General features: G+C 38.6%; 1 protein-coding gene across 1 annotated transcript in view; it reads right to left on the bottom strand.

The window, feature by feature from the left end:
* LOC117882910 (connector enhancer of kinase suppressor of ras 2-like) overlaps positions 1–17,762 on the bottom strand; it is a 376,187-nt gene that overhangs the window by 77,184 nt on the left and 281,241 nt on the right. Inside the window, exon 15 of the mRNA XM_034781795.1 lies at positions 156–204. Within this exon, the coding sequence (XP_034637686.1) occupies positions 156–204 (49 nt within the window). The remainder of the gene's footprint in view (positions 1–155; positions 205–17,762) is intronic.

The raw sequence follows: 17,762 nt of genomic DNA, 5'->3' as shown, positions 1-17,762 counted from the left end.
TTTTTTGTTCTGGGATTGTATAGCACCGATGGGGTCCTGGACAATGACTGGGGTTCTTAAGCATTATTATAATACAAACAAATAAGTAATATGTAATAATGAAATTAGATTGGTTGGAATATTTTTGTTTTTAAGGTAGTGTAATAATTATTTACCTTCCTCATGGATGTGCTCCCTTGACGGTCACTGGCAGAACTAGCGTACCTATGACAGAGATGAAGAAGATTTTAGAATGTAAATGAAAACAAACAGAATGTGAATAAAAATGACATATATTCAGGCATGTTTAGTGATTTAACTGCATCACTCCCAGTGATGGTAAATGCAAATCATGTAGCTAAATTTCTGTGCAGCACTTTGAAAATATAGCTAATATATGCAGTTTATACAACTGAAGTATTAAAAACAAATCCAGGTCCATCTTCAACATTCTGATTTACAAAGAGACAAATTCAGTGTAAGAAAGTCTGATCCCTTTGCAAGTCTTTGTCCTAACAATCTTCAAAGTTAATTAACTGAAGTCTAGCTAATGCAAATATTGACAAAAATAGATTTAAAAAAATTATTTGAAGTGACTCTTTCCTCTGTGTCTTTAGTGAGTCTTGTATGTACTAGGTCGTAAATTCTTTGCAGTATGCATCACCTTGATATCTGTGTCTTGTACCAATGGGACTTTATACGGCTGGAAGAGGGCCATACCAGCCATTGCAACCTTCAGGCCAAAAGAGGGCACCAGAAGATATAGTTGATTGGTTGGTTAGTGTGATGCTGACAGACCAGGTTCCAGCTCATGACAAGGTCCCAGGCCTCACTGAACACTTGCAAATACATAGCTGGAAACCTGTCTTCCTTACCTGTGTGTTAGCATTATTAAAATAGCTATTAGATAAACACATTCTTATCAATGTAATAATGTTTAGACTTGATAAAATGCTTGTAGGATGCTGCATGCATTAATCTCATTTGTAACCTCTATAGCCATGGTGTAAAGTTATATTGAGTGTTTGCATTGTAAATCTCTGTTATTGTGTAATTCACCAAACAGGAAATGAAGCATTAATGCAAAGGGCTCATCCTGCGTACAAGATGGCCTGTTGAAGGCAAATGAGCTATGGTGTAGCATCAAAGGAGAGAATCCCTGTTGACCGCATTCCTAATTACCTCCAAGGAGGACGGCCCTGTGCATGAACTCATCCCATCAGTTTGGCCCCTGGAGTGGAGGGGATAAAAATCCCTGATAAGGAGAAACTGAATCTCCTTTATGCTGTCTGTACTGTGAGGGGCAAAGATTCCTAGACATAAGCAAAGAGACCCCCATGCTGCTTGGCATGGGTTAGTCCTGAAATAAATTTTGAACTGACAGATTACTACAACTGTCACCTTTTGAATCACAGACTGAAACTCATTGTGTATATATGCTTGCTTGCTTTAACCGATAAATAACTTTTTCTTTTTCCTAGTTAATATACTTTTACTTAGTTTACCACAGGATTGGCTACAAGCATTGTCTTTGGTGTGAGATCTAACGTACAAATTGACCTGGGGTAAGTGACTGATCTTTGGGACTGGGAGCAATCTGAACATTTTGTGATCTTTGGTATAAGTGAAATTTATCACATAGTCCATCTTACCTGGGTGGCAAGATAGCATGGAGTGTCAAAGGGGACTGTCTGTGACTCCATTATAAGGCTATTGTAGTACTTTGGGAGTTCACATTTGTTACTGGGTTGGTAAAATCTAATTATAGAAAATGCAATCAGTTTGGGGTGTCTGTCCTGCTTTTTACAGTCTGCCCTGAGGTTGGCACTCTCAGTTATGAACTACTCCAGACATCATGACAGGTAGATAGAACATTTTTATTCACATAAAGCAGCATTTTCTTGGCTTCTTCAGAAAAAATACAGTAATATCAGTTAAAATTGTGAGTTTTGCTTTAAATGTCACCTATGTTTTATGATGTGTTAGTCTGTAGACATGTGTTTCAATTGTGCCCTGTACAAATAATTTATTCAACACACTAAGCTATGTAAATTTGTCATTTTCTCCCGTATAATTATACAGTCATAACAGGGATAATTTGTGTTATTTCCTGTGCCTTTATTTTAGCAACATGTAAGGACACTTACATTTACACTGATACTAGCAATTGTGGTGCCAAAAGACTAAATTGACAGGACTGGTAGGTAACACTTTTATCACTGAGAGGAGATCCTAAACCTTTTCTCTCATTCTTATCATCCTGTATCAGAATTTTTAACACTGTTTCATGAGCCCTCATAATCTGTTAGACAGTCAATACTTCTCTAACGTGCCATTCAGCAACTCTTCCCTCACATTATAGCTGCTAAAACACTGCTTAGTAGGACATGTAATGACACAGATGGTGACCTCTCTGACTTTTCCTCTCTAAATCTTTCCGTTTGAGTTTTTCAGAGAATCATATTATCACACCAACAAGAAACATATAAAGCATTGACACATACCTAAAATAGGTTCTCTGTTCTCTCCATTTTCATAGTAAATAAATAAGCATCTGTGCGTGCCTCTCATCTCCTTGACAGAGAAATCGGCAAGAATATAAAAGACACTCCAGAGAGATCAAAATAAGGAAGTCCAGAGAGGGAAGAACAACCTAGAGATTCAGAAAGCCCCAAACATACTCTACCACTAATGACTTAGCATTATATTCTTGGCTGGCAAACATGGTATGCAACACCTGCCCTCAGAAAACAGTGGTCATCATGGCCAGTTCTTCCAGACCCAGAAGCTGCCTATGACAGGGAAACTGGGGATTCACTTTTAGACAGAATTAAACTGAATTAACTACCACAACATAATCTCTATTTAGGGCCTTATTCCTGCTGGTATTGAACTCATTGCTATTGCCGTTATTTTCCACAGGTTCTGTGGTACAATTTGCAGACAGCCTTTTGTAGGGTGCAGCTTGGAGCCACACCACACTGGGGAAGCATCAGGAGGATTTGCCTTTCAAGACGCAGAATCTCTCTGGAGCTAGTGCACACTCTGCACCATCCATTAAGATGGCATCAGTTAGTGCCCTGATGCACTGATCCTGCTTGGCAAGTCAGTGAAGAGAGGGAGCAAGACTACCAATCCATGCTCAGAGAGATCACTATTGTACTTGGCCCTGGTACAAACAGGGGAAGACTTCTTGCCCATCTTCCCCCACAGCCTCCCTATGCCAAATTACAGGTAGCATATTTGAATAAAGCAATGTTAGATACTGCATAAGGTGCTTTATGTGAACAATTTGGTGTGCTGAATTGATATTACCATACTTAGGAACAACTAAAAGGACTGACTGGTATTCAGGATCATTTATTCTTTTGCGTAGAGAGTGTCTATGTGATATATGCCATCATGTGCCAGCAATGCCCCTCTGCCATGTACATTGGCCAAACCGGACAGTCTCTATGCAAAAGAATAAATGGACACAAATCTGACATCAGGAATCATAACATTCAAAAACCAGTAGGAGAACACTTCAACCTCTCTGGTCACTCAGTAACAGACTTAAAGGTAGCAATTTTGCAACAGAAAAGCTTCAAAAACAGACTCCAATGAGAAACTGCTGAACTTGAATTAATATGCAAACTAGATACCATTAATTTGGGCTTGAATAGAGACTGGGAGTGGCTAGGTCATTACACAAATTGAATCTATTTCCCCATGTTAAGTATCCTCACACCTTTTTGTCAACTGTCTGAAATGGGCCATCTTGATTATCACTACAAAAGTTTTTTTTCTCCTGCTAATAGCTCATCTTAATTAATTAGCTCTTATAGTTGGTATGGCAACTTCCACCTTTTCATGTTCTCTGTATGTATATATATCTTCTTACTATATGTTACATTCTATACATCTGATGAAGTGATAAAAAGAAATGGAAGTTTAAAGGAAAGACTTAGGAGATCAGAGCAGCCTGCAGATTTTGGGGGTTGAAAGAGGCACCTGGAAATGAGGAAATGCTCAAAATGTACTGTTTGATAAGGAATGTGCAGGAGCCCAAACAGTGCACAGCACATTTTGTCTTAAAATGCTTTCCTTCTCTCTGCCCATGAGACTGCTATAAAGTACTTCAGTCCTGCTGGGAAAAGTTTTTCCTGACTGTTTTTTTTTGACCCACTGCTTTGACCCATCTGGAAAATGTCAGTGTCAATATTTTATCTCCTCTTTTATGGGCAACATACAATATGAATAATGAATCTGCTTTCTTGTACTGAGGAGTCCTGTTCAAGTAAAGATTTACAGTGTCATACAACCAGAAAATAAAGCTGTACCTTCTTAGGGTGATTTTAGGATAGGGTGACCAGACAGCAAATGTGAAAAATTAGGACAGGGGATGGGAGGTAATAGGAGCCTGTATAAGAAAAAGACCCAAACATCGGGACTGTCCCTATAAAATCGGGACATCTGGTCACCCTATTTTAGGAATATTATCTGAAGGCACCTTGTGAAGTTTTGGGGCAAATCTATAAACAGATGTTTTTCAGTGCTAGCTGTCCAGGGTCTACAATATCCTCTCAGGTTCAGGAATACTTGGTCATCATATAGGTGCCGACTCTGTGGGTGCTCCAGGGCTAGAGCACCCATGGAAAAAAATAGTGGGTGCTCAGCATCCACCAGCAGTCCCACCGATCAGCTCCTCCCTCTCCCTCCCAGCGCCTTCCACCCACTGTGATCAGCTGTTCAGTGGCATGCAGGAGGCACTGGGGGGAAAGGGGGAGTAGGGGTGGAGTGGGGGCAGGAAGAGGTGGGATGGGGCAGGGCCGGGGTGGGAAGAGGCAGGGTGGAGGTAGGGCCTTGGAAGAAGAGGTGGAGTGGGGTTGGGGCCTGGGGCGGGGGGAGTTGAGCACCCCCGGTCAATTACAAAGTCAGTGCCTCTGCCTGGCCAACCTTATTTATTTTTTATTTTCATTTTTGAAAGGTCTTCTTTGGTACCTTATCAAATTTGCCTTCAGAGTCAATTTCTAGGGCTTTAATAATCTGCAGGATAATTATTTAAGGTCTTATGTGCATGAAATAATTTCCCTCCAATTAAAATGATTCCTCAGACATTCTTATCTAGTGATCACATTGGAAGAAGAGGCAGCCTATCTCCTCCTCCACTTCAGAGGAGGAAATTCTCTCCATAGAAGTTAGGGAATCAAGGAAGTTAGAGATGAAAGAGCCCTACTATGTTAACTAGTCCAGATCCAAGTAATCTATATAATCTCATTTTGGCTGAGTTCTTCTTAGTCTTCCTTTTTCTGAGGACAGTTGTCAAAGAAGAGAAGGAAGAAGAGTTGAGGGGGAAGATATCCTTATTTTAGCCTAGAATCATTATTCTAGGGTATTGAAAACAGCTGCTCTTCTAATTAGTACACTGAGGGCTTAACTTCCTTTCTTGTTCAAAGTATCAAACTGTTTAATTACAATGCAAACGGGAGAACTTGGATCTGGAAAAGAACATCAGATGTTTCAATCAGTAGTAAGTAGCACCTGCTTTTATTGATTTTAAAAATAAAATAATCAGAACATCATATGATATCTCCTTATGCATTATTACTACTGGTATGGCATGAAATAATGTAAAAATAAAATATTAAAAAATGAAAATAAAAATGGTTTTAAAATGAATTTTCCAAATTTTTCTGAAATAACATTTTCTAAAATTTCTATTTTGCAGAAAATTTCAAAAGTATTTTGCTTGGTTCCAATTCTGAACAAAAACAAATACTGAAATATCAGAGTTTCCCAGGAAATTCTGAGTTTCAACCAGCTATAGCCAGCATACCAATGGTACAGAAGGGGCGGTGTCCAGCTAAGGATCTGTTGTGATAAAATGGAAGGAACTGGAGATGGGATGAAGAGTGGAGATGCTGAGAAAGATGGAGGCTCACAGGGGTAAAAGATAGACCTAATCTTGAAGCCTCAGGATATGAAAGACAAGACACATATCCCCTGGTCTTGAAGCTGCAGAAAGACTTCTCAATAGTGTATGTCTTCCTGCAGGAGGCACATCCTTTACTTGTGGCTAGCAAAAATGTCTCCCTTTTAAGTGGGTCCATTATTGCAGTGGTGGGAGTACTGGGGCATAATAAGCCAGAATTAGGTCAGACATTTTTTAAGAGGGGAAGCTGGTTTGCCAATGCAAGAAGTCTGCATCCCACTTCTCTCCCCTAGCAAGGAGTCAGTAGCTGAAGAGCTGGCCTGATGCTGACTTGGCTGCAGCCAATGCTCTTTCAGGTTATGAGCCTGAGGCATTAGTGGAGGGAACCCAGATGTGCTTGCCACAGCTCTTCTCCTCCAAGTTAGTTCCTGCTCCTCTTGAGTCTGATGTTGCTGAGGAGACAGACTATAAGCTTTTAATTTGATGGATTTCTGTGCACGAAAAATTGGAGCCATACATGCTGTGGCTTTTCCCCACAGGTTGTACTGTTAAATTTGGTTTCCAAAATAGTGTCTTTATTAATTATTGTTATATTAAACATTTATTAAAAATGTTTAAAACAATTAGTCTACATAAAGCACAGACATAAATTTGCCTTACACAGGAAAAATACCATTCTGCAACACAGTCTTATGTGGAGATTAAGAATCTTTTCTTAAGTTCTTGACTGGATTCAGCTTGAACTCCTTGGAAGATCTTTGATCATGCTCAGCCTCACAAGTTATATAAGAAACTGGAATAAAAACTTAGGGCCAAATTTTACTCTCACTGAATTCAGTGGGATTCCACCAGTGTGAGAACAGAATTAGTCCCTTCACCTTTATCTCATCTAGTTGTTTTTACATGTTGCAATGCATTTAATTGTGTGACTCCTTTGGAGACAGTTTATGTGGATCTAACCTATACCTTCAGGAGTATATTGATAATGAAATCCTATTCCATTCCTTTAATTCCTTTTTGACTTTGGAGTTATGATGGTCTCAGTGGAAGTGTTTAAGAAACTCTGTTATATGAAAGTACAGTTTTTCCCTGAAAAAGTGACTATGTAAAAATGGTCCCATCCTAATCAATCTGCTCTCTGTGCATACTTAGAAATATATCTACCTATTTTATAATTATTTGTATTATGATTAAGATAATTTTGACTACTAATTAATTCTACAGACTGACCTAGATTCTCTTTTGGCTTGCATATCAACAGTATTTCTAACGAAATTCTGATTGCAAAATCTTTATTGTTGGTAATGCATGACCCAGAAAGAACTCATTTTGGCATTCAGATTATAGCTTGAATCTGCAAAACTGGCACTTCTTTTCACGGAGCAGGTTTTTAATAAAGTTACTTTTCAGAGTAGAACCATACTTGAAAGATGTTTCTTTGAGATCTCACAAAGGACACCTCACTCACAACTGAAGTCAGTCTTACATCACACTGCATTGCTAACCTTTACTCTTGTAATTTTGCTTCCACCTACAGTAACAATCATTTTACATCTGAAAACTTAATGTGATAAAATACTTTGAAAAACAGTCAATTCACACATGGAGTAACCACTCCTTAATAGTTTATATTGTCCATGTTAAAAGCAGGGTATAGCCATGAGTATGCCTGGGTGGGGCATTCATTAACAGGTTTGGTTTTTTTTGAACAATGCACCCTGATGGGGTGCAGTGCTTCCAAAGCAGTCTGGAGCATTGCTCTGGCACCTAAAATCCAGGATGGAGATATGCTCCAGTCCTTTGGAAAGCTACGTCTGGCAGCTCTGCCAGATCCTTCCTACCCACAGACTCCTTTGGCAGTGTGGAGCCCTGGGAGAGCTAGGACCTTGGCAGCAACCCATGGCTGCTCCCTCCCTCATAGGCAGTGTGTGTGCATGCACTGTCCCTGTAAGCATGTGTGTATGAGCTGTCCATGTATGTGTGCGCGCACTCACCTGCATGTGAGACACAGCTGTCCCTGTGTGTGTGTGCATGTTTTCCCTGTATGTGTGTGTCACCTCTGTGTGTGTGTGTGTGTGTGTGTATATGTGTCCCTGTCCATTTCTGTGACGTGGTGGGAGGAACACTAGCTAGGCAAGATAAGTTCTTTATGGACTTTCATTTCATTTAGTAATTGGTTAAAATTTAAAATTATTACATTTTTGTTGGTTTGGTGACACCGCTTGCTTGACTTTTCTAAGTACTTTTACTGCAGATTTATTTCAGAGTAGCAGTCGTGTTAGTCTGTATCCGCAAAAAGAACAGGAGTACTTGTGGCACCTTAGAGACTAACAAATTTATTTGAGCATAAGCTTTCGTGGGCTACAGAAGTGGGCTGTAGCCCATGAAAGCTTATGTTCAAATAAATTTGTTAGTCGCTAACGTGCCACAGGTACTCCTGTTCTTTCTGCAGATTTATGTAGATTCTACTTTATGTTATGTTAAATGGCTGTAACACGGACAATATTTAATGCATGTGGAGACTTAATTGTTTTAAGTAATTTACAACATAAATGATTTGCTGTGATATCAGACCTTTGGTCACTGCCCATCCACCATAAATTGGGGCCCACCTAATTTTCCATTCCTAGCTATGTCACTGATTAAAAGTAATTTCTTTTCACATTCAGTGGCAAAGAGAGTCATTCACTTTAACGACCACGGTGAACAGTTTCAAAAACATATGTAGCATGAATTCTACATAAGTCCTGAAAATTTACCATTACGTACAATTACGTGGGTGAAGTTTCAAATTGTTTTTTCTTTTCTTTTGGCAACTGTTCCTTAGTGCTGTTTTCACTATAAGCAGTGTTGTGACTATCTTCTCTTCTAAATTCAGATTATTATGAGGCTTAAAAGTAATTAGTAGCTATAGAAGAGTCAATATCAAAGTGTAGAGAGCCCTGTAAGAAAAAACCAACACTTTGGAAATGAAACTGAAAGCATATGTAATGTGTTGGTGAGATAAATAGAAATGTCAGAAGCTTAGCTACATAGGACACAAGTGTAGCTTACAAAGAAAGCACATGTAAGGCAAATTGCAGAGACAATGCTCACACTATGTAAAATTCACATACTCTCAAGCAAAACATCCATAGATAAGCTGAAGAAAATAGAAAAGCAGAGGAACAAAGGTCAAAGGAAAATTATTTCTGATATTTAAACTTGATAAATTAACAACATTTTGACTCATAGGTGTACTAAAAGCAGCTTGGACAGAAGCAGAGGATAATCCTTATTAGAAAGTCATATAATAACATTAAATCCATTTACAAAGTACTATTTTTAAAGTAAATAGTTTAGAACAGAATTTTGTAACTTTAAACAAAATGTCCTAAATCCATTTAGTCACAAAATTAATCTTTCATTTTTATAGGAAATACTCATGGAAAGATACTGAATTAACTAGTTAGGGGATTGAAATCTTCCATGTATTCACTGAACTTAATACAACTTGGGCAGGAGCAATAAAAGCTTCCCTTTGTGCCTAATCCCTGCTCTATACAGATTGTTGTTCAGTCTCTATTATTGGGCCTCTCTGCTGAGACTTACAAGGGTACTATTTCTGATGATGACCAGTGCTGGTGCTAGCCCATTGGGGGCCCTAAACAGGAATACTTTTGCTCCCCTAATACTAAAACAGGCAAGTTCTTATAATAAAAAGTTAATTGAGCTGCTTGGGGCCCCTAAGCAATTGCTTAGTCTGCATATACCTACTGTTGGCTTTGGTAATGACCCCTGTCCACTACAAATTGGACTAATACCACAAACACTTTTCACATAATCCTCCAAAAACTCAGGCAATGGTGATATCTTTCAGTACAAGTTGCTGGGTGAGCTTTAAATGTTTTGAATGTTCAGTACAGGAAAGCCCCCTAAAACATGGATCTGAGGCTAGTCATAAAGGAAACTCCACTAATTCACTAAGTTTATTCTAGTGTATTGCCACCAGTTTTATAGACAACACCAGTGTCATCAATGATGGCAGTAGAGTTCTAGGAACCGTGTTTGTTGGGATTTTAAAAAAGTGTTATGGGAGCAGAGGAAAGAAGAGGGATGGGAGAAGGAAGTGGTTAGGTGAGGAGGGAGAGATAAGAGGTCATACAAATAATTATGTCAGAAACAAGAGAAAAAGCAGAAAGTAGGCCTCAAAAGATATAGATATATTACTGGATAAGCACCCACAATTTTACAGGACCTATTAGAACGGTACATCCAAACCATCTGAATTTCACCCATTGCTAATAAATATATCCAAACATATTGAATCCAGGAGCTAGACTGCCGACTTTAGATATAGATGTTTTCATACAGACCAAGTTACATGCGGTTCTCCTAAAAAGGAAGGGTGTAACTTAGACCACAGCTTCTATAAACACACAGGACACAATGCTACAATCACATTTGGCTTCAGTTTTAGTTTTGCCTAAGTAATGAGTGCAGGATTGGATCTGCAGTTTTTAATGCTGATGATTTCAAAATTATTCTATCAAATGTGTCCTCTTTAATCCATGGTAGTTCTGTTGCTTTGTGAGCCAAAAGTTAGCACATCCCTGAGGCAGGTTAATGAAGGCTGCAGTAAACAGTCAGAAATAGTTATGTAAGTTGCTAACTGGATTAGCTCAAATGACTCCAGTCATCTGAGTTTTCACCTGTAAAACATCAGATATAACTGAATTAATAACAGTAGGGATTTTTCAGACTTCTGCAATATTATGTGCAGTATAGTAGAAGAAAGCAAAAATCATGCTGAGTTGACCCAAATTGGGCTGTCATTTTCTCTTAATCACAGCTGGTCAGGAGAATCCCCACAAACTTTTTCCCTTTTCATTAGTGCCTTTCTGGCTTTGTATCACTGACACTATTCCTTCATCTCAGAAAGAATGCAACACAATTGAGGCCCATCAATGCTGTTATTTAATCAGCCAAACAGGTGCCTGTAGAGTGATGTGATGTTGCAATCTCTGGAACTAAGTGCATCTGCCTTTGCAATATGCTGAATCACTAGGGAATGAAATGATGTATCTGAAAATCATACAGAAATTTCAGGAATGGCAGTGCAGTGTGGTACAGGAAATCCACAAAATTTGGTCCAGCTGATCAGCTGTATTTGATTGTGTAGCTGGAATAGTCTGAAGGATAAGAACTAGAATTTACAAACATATTTTTAAAAATATTCCCAGTAGTTGTGCTACATAGGACTCTTCTGCAACTAGCACAGACTTCCTCACCTTCATTTGCACACCTTACAAGCCTTAAAAAAAAAAAAAAGGAAGTGCACCTGTGCTGATTAAAACAGTCCATTTTAAGTGGCTGATACAAATGGATTTCTAACATTCCAGATCTCTCTGACAGAACTGCAAAAATCCAAGCATCCTTGATGTCAAAGACAAGTATATCCATTTATGAGTGAAGAATCACTGGTACAGTGATTAACCCACATTTTCTATCTATGCAAAAAAAAAAAAAACAACCTAGTTACAACAATTCCCCTAACAAATTGAAATAATTTGTTATTTCTGCATGTATTAGATATCACCAAATGAATGCAACTGCTAATACAGAACCACCACATAAGGGCTACATGAAGAGCTGTTCTACATGTGGTGCCATTAAGATAAATTCATAGTCCACTCTGATTCCTCTTTAGGAACATGATTTTCATTTTTCAATAGAGAAAAAGTTAAAAATAAATAAATATATAAATAAATAAAACTGCCCTATAAATATTATTATGGGCCAGCTCTTCATCTGGCATAAATTAGCATCACTCCATTGAAATCCAAGGAGTTGCACCAGCTGAGGATTTGTGCTAATAAGTTAAGTATTCCTTGGTCATGTGACTAGCTGCTGAAAAAGTGGAGCCTCATAGCTGGCGTTCACACACACCAGGGAACAAAGTTTAGTTCACCTAATTTTATCATCCGATTTCTCTTTGTATCACCTACAAGGTCATTAAATCTATCATTAAAGGAAAAGTCACAATTGTGCCAGAGCAACCTAACCCCCTTTCTAACTCCTAGTAAAACTGCTATCATTTTGGCTTCTCCACAGCTGACAGGCTGCAGTTAACAAATCTTGAAAGAATGGCCACGAGTTTGGTTTAGAAGATAAGAACATTACCTTGAATATTGTGACATCACATCACTCCACAGGCACCTGTTTGGCTGATTAAATAACAGCATTTGATGGGCCTCAGTTGTGTTCCATTCTTTCTGAGACGACGGAATAATTAGTGACAGAGCCATAAAGGGACTAATAAAAAGGAAAAAGTTGAGAGGATCTTCCTGAGCTTCTGTGATTAAGAGAAAATGACAGCCTAATTTGGGTCAAATCAGCATGATTTTAGCTTTCTTCTACTATATCTTATTTTCCACATAATATTGCAGAAGTATGAAAAACATCCCTACTACTAATTCAGTTCTACCATTTATCTAGTAGTGGTATATAGCTTGGATGATGGCAGCAACGTATCTTGTTGAAATATACATTTTTTTGTACCTCTGGTTAGCTACTGCCTACTCCACTGGTAATGGATAGAAGTTTAAATGATTATTAATTATTGTCCATAGTAATAAAAATTTTCTATAGTGCATTACAAACAGATAAGGTATGTTCTCCAATAACTCTGGGATCAAACTGGAGGCTAATCCTTTCTCTTATTTTTATTAAATTATTTGACCAAAGAGCAAGATCCAAAAGTATTTGCTGATGACTCCAGCTTGTAGTTTTCTCTTATTTACGAAAGTCACAAGGAGAAAAAAGCTGCTAATAGAGGTGGAGGTGACTAAATGTTATGTGATCAGCTTTTTAAAGAGACTGGTTTTGTTGCATAGTTTCTGAATGGCAACACTATAGTACAGGGGTCATTTGTTGGAAGAGAGAGAGAATGGAAAATTGGCACACAAAACTGAAAGAGTTTCTAAGGGCAATGTTGATAAAAAAGCAATCTTGGGTCAGTGGACCCATCATCTTTCTAGCTTTTATTTACACAATTCTATGTTCTTAAAGACAGATATATCATATCTAGGTGTGGTTGCAATAATTTCAGATAGAAGCCAAAAAGGTTTTTGAATAGAAGAATTAAGAGAGTTCAGTAATTTTTAAAAATGGAGTCAGTGACCACTTTTAAACATTTTCCAGATCTGATAGCGTATTGGGGGAGGGAAGAGGGGGTTCACGTTCTCATGGACAACTAAGCAATCATTTCAGACCAGTCTCTGATAATAGAATTGGCTATAAAAATATTGGTTTCACAGGAAGAGTCATAGCGCAATAGTAAGATATGGATGATTCAGAGGAAGACTTGGATATTATTGGTAAAATATGGTCACTGTAGTGAGGGCTGCATCTGAAAGAATATGGATTCTGGATCACAACTGCCACCTGGGCATTTAAAGAACTAAAACATGATGGACAAACTTCCTCAAACAATGGAGGTAAAATAAGACTACAAACTTTATCACGGTCTAATCCAGGTTGAGTCTCAACCAAGTGACCATCCAAGACCTAATCTGGACCATTTGCACAATCTAGGACAGACAAAATAGAGATGTTGAAAAGGGTAACAGCCACACACTAAAGGCAGAAGAACCACTTCCTTGTACCATAATAGCCTTATATTGTCATTGACTTGGAAGGGTTACAGACCAGATTCCTGTAAAACCCACCATAGGATAACCTCTAGGGCAGGTGACTAATGGCCTAAAACTACTCTGGGATCAATCAAAAAACAAAGGTCAGAGCCAATAAAAAGCTAATGTCAAGAGATGGTTTCTTGAGAAGAGACCTAAGAATTGCTTCTTTAAGAGATACTGGCATCTTGTTCTCCCAAAGACAGGCAATGACAATCTCCTCCAATGGTGGATTCAGTACATTCCACCTACAGGCTTTCACTAAGTGAAGAAGTTCATGGGTCCTTGCTGAACAGGTTTGCACGTGTTCCTGTTGTTTGTATGCAGATGGCTGTTATGTGTCTTTCTTTTCTACAAGAGATCAGACATATCAAAGGCTAATACAAGTTGGAAATAAAAACTTGTCTTTTGATCTGAAAATATATATCAGATGGCCAGCAAGTTAAATGCTGGTGACCAATAGAAGGTAGGCTTTAAATTTCAAATTGGGGAACAAAATGGTGCAATGTGACTTCTGATCTGGCAACGGGGAGTTGCTAGGATTTACCAATATTATCTATGAACATCAATGTTTTTCCCCTTTAACTTGGTATGAAAATTAAAATCAAGTGACAGGAAACAAAGGAAAATCAGAGCATCTACTTATGTATGATGTGGAAAAACTGAACTGCATTAAAACTGGCAGGACAATATACATTTCTGGGACAGATCCTCTGGTTCGGTAAGGCTACTTGTGCCATTTCAAGGGCAAAAGGCAACACTTATGCTGGCTTAACTGGAAGTTCAGGATTCCCCATTAATGGGCATCCTTAAGTGGTACACAGTCACCATAAGATGGGTATGTCTCTGAGCCCTGGTGATCCGTTGGAGCCAGAATACCCACTCCCTTGGGGCTATCAGAAACCAATGTAAAATTGTGCATCTCTGAGCGTACTCTTTTATAACAGTGACCAGACTTGTGACCAGATGGCCCCAGGATAAGGATGTGTGTGCAAAAGCATTCTCCAGCTTTTGTGCCTCATCTCCTGAGCTATGCCAAGTGCAGTTTGGTCCCAGCTGAAGATTAAGGCCCTTAAATATAAGTTAAGAGATGTACAGATAGGTTTTTACGCACTTTCAGTTTTTCATTTCCTGTGTAAAGTTTGCTCTATTCAGATATAAAACTGACAAGCTAAGAAGAAAAACTAACCTTTTAACATTAGGTTTATTTGTGCCAGAAGTCACAAGCATTGCTGGATTTAGGTGCAGGTGACCAAGGCAACCGCTTGGGGAGCCGGGCTTGGAGTGCTGTTTTTGTTGTTAGCGACAAAAGGGAAAATAGACTGTGCGAAATAAAATGTTTCCGGTATTCCGTATGTGGATTAATTTTTCACTATCCTCCTAGAATGTTCTAGACCTATATCGAATCTTGTGGAACCTTCGAGACTCTGAGAACTACATTTTCCTTGAACCTTCTAAAATGTTGTCAGCCGTGCCCTCGTGGGTATATAAGGGGCAGGGCATTGGCACTCAGTCAGTGAGATATAAGAATGAAGTGAAGTGAAGTGAGAGCCCAGCTGCGATATTGTGAACCTTGTTTTATTGTGTAATTGTGAAAGTGTAAATTTATCGTCTTATACGACAGGGATAGATCATGCATGCCGATCATGCATCAAAGTCATGAAATGGGCTACAAATGCAATAAAAATAAGGTATTCAAAAGTTTAACAAATGGGGGTGAGGGGGCACCGAAGATGCTCCTCACCTGGGGCACCATTTGGTCTAGGGCCCTGGTCACAAGCACAATCTTAAATAATTTAAAACTGCTAAATATATCTGAAAGGACATAGAAGATACAACTTTGTCATTTAAAACCTTCATTGCAGCCTATATTTCAGGTTTTCAACTTTTGACATTGAACATAAGTAGTAACATATTGCCCACAGCACTTGATACCAAATGTTTTCTTTCTGCCTTAATGGATCTATGATTGACTGCACCACTCATTCTAAAGTGGTAAAGTGGAACCCATTAAAGTACAGACAAAAGGGACCAAATTCATTACTGGTGCAACTCCATTGACTTTAAATTTCATTATACAAATAAATGTTTGTAATGAGAGATACTGTACAGTATATGAAATTTTACTTCTTGCTCATCTGAAGAAGTGAGGTTTTTACCCATGAAAGCTTATGCCCAAATAAATCTGCTAGTCTTTAAGGTGCCACCAGACTCCTTGTTGTTTTTATAAAATAGCAGAAGTATCTAATTTTTTAAATGCAAATATAAGAAAATACTGCACACGTAAAAAAAGTCTACAAAATATTTCTCCTTGTTTTTCTCCTGAACATTAATTACAATGATTGAAATAACTTATTTTTTTAAGCATGCAGTATTTACTGAGGATATGATTAATACCATTTTTAGATAAACACCAGTGAGTAGTTACTGATATTCACTGAATAAAAACACTAAGAACAGTTGTTATGGAACTTTGTGCTGGCAATAATTTCCCCACAGAACTGAGCATTCCCTTCCCCAACAAACAAGATTCCTTGTGTATGGAATGACAGTTCATGAGAGCTTTGTGGAGACTGTGGCATCTAATACTGTGGCTGAAATTGGAAAATGGGGTTTCCACTGCACTTTTGTTACTTGCATCTATATTGAGCTGTAACATCCCCATGCAATTTGATGGACAATATAATTTTCTTTCCTTTTGGTTTGAATACTTGGGCAACAAATAAAGGAGCATTTTCTTCTGCTTTTCTACCTGGGTGTTTAGCAGCATGAAGAAACAGAGGAGAATGATGATGGGGAAGAAAGGGAGCGGGGGGAGAATCATAGTCTCAGCGATCCAGACATAAAAAAACCTGACCATATGTAACTTTCCACTATTTTCTGCACTGAGCAGTAAAACGTGGCAGGAAAGCCTCTCAATAGGTGGAATGGGGAGCTAGGTGAAATGGTAGAGCTAGGAGTAAGAGGGAATGGAGACAAGAAGGACTTCCTAGTGAGACATGTTCAATAGTTTTTATTTCTCTAAGTAGAAATAACTGTTCCTCTGTGCCTTCTATAACCCTAACAGGGGAGACAAGCAGAATAGCTCTGAAGGGCTCTTTGCCTATACTCTTTGTAGTGATGGCGTGGCTCTGTGGTCATATTGCTCGCAGATCACTAGGATCCACAGAAACTGAGGATTCCATTCCCTATCCTCTCAATGGACATGCAAATTTCTCCCTTTTGAAAAAAGAAGTAGACAGGAACTGTGAGTTATATTCAGTGTTTTCTACTGGCTTTTTACCCTCCCACAGATTTTTCCCAGGGAGATTATTCTGTGGCCTCATGTCTGCATCAGACTGCTTGGCAACCTCTTTCTGTCAACAATCACAGCTAGAAAAAAAGAGCAACCCAGGATCAACCACAAGGAACAGCAACCTTCTCCCTTGAGCCTCTGGCTTCCACAAAACAGCTATCATATAGATATCCACACATTGACACGTAGGGTTCCAAAGCTACAAGAAATTGCAACAAAATAGTCTGAGCACTTTCCCAGGCCCTTCTTGTCAAGGGAAATAAGCAACTTAGGCTCACTTGAGAGCCTACTTACTTGAAGCTGTTTTCTTTAATGGATATACAGTGCACTATAGTGTAATGGGTCTCATATTTTGCACATAACAGGAGTGTTTTTCAACATATTTGTGTGTGTTTTTTTTATATATGTATTTATTCTGTTATATATTATAAAAAATTTGTTATAAAGGTCAAAGATCTGCATGGGCAGATGTCTATGACTGCGCAGAGCGCAAGTGAAGTCAATGGTGGTTTCCCAAGGAGCATGGGTCTCATCACACAGTTGTCTTTGAAAGATCTGACCCATAGTTTGTATAGCATCTGGGCAGGTAGTTTTGAATATATTTGGGGATGGGTTTGTCATTTGTAATAATTATTGGAGGAGCTGGTAGTGCTGCTGGGAGTTAAGGTGCCTGACAATTTCCATTATAAAATGACTCAAGTTGGGGGTCAATATGGTTCCATGTGAAAGAGGTTTTATTTTTGTTTTTAAAAAATCACATTACAAAAAAAAACTATGTTAAAAGAATGTTAAGGTTGCAAGGTCAAGCACCAAAAAGTTAGGAAATGTCACTATAAAGGTTGCCTGTGCAACCTTTATGAGCACTTAGCACTTCTGCAAGCCTGGCCTCAGCAGCCTCACA

The sequence above is a fragment of the Trachemys scripta genome, chromosome 9 (genome assembly GCF_013100865.1).
Source record: "Trachemys scripta elegans isolate TJP31775 chromosome 9, CAS_Tse_1.0, whole genome shotgun sequence".
Taxonomy (NCBI): domain Eukaryota; kingdom Metazoa; phylum Chordata; order Testudines; family Emydidae; genus Trachemys; species Trachemys scripta.
This window is presented reverse-complemented; position numbering and strand designations above follow the sequence as displayed.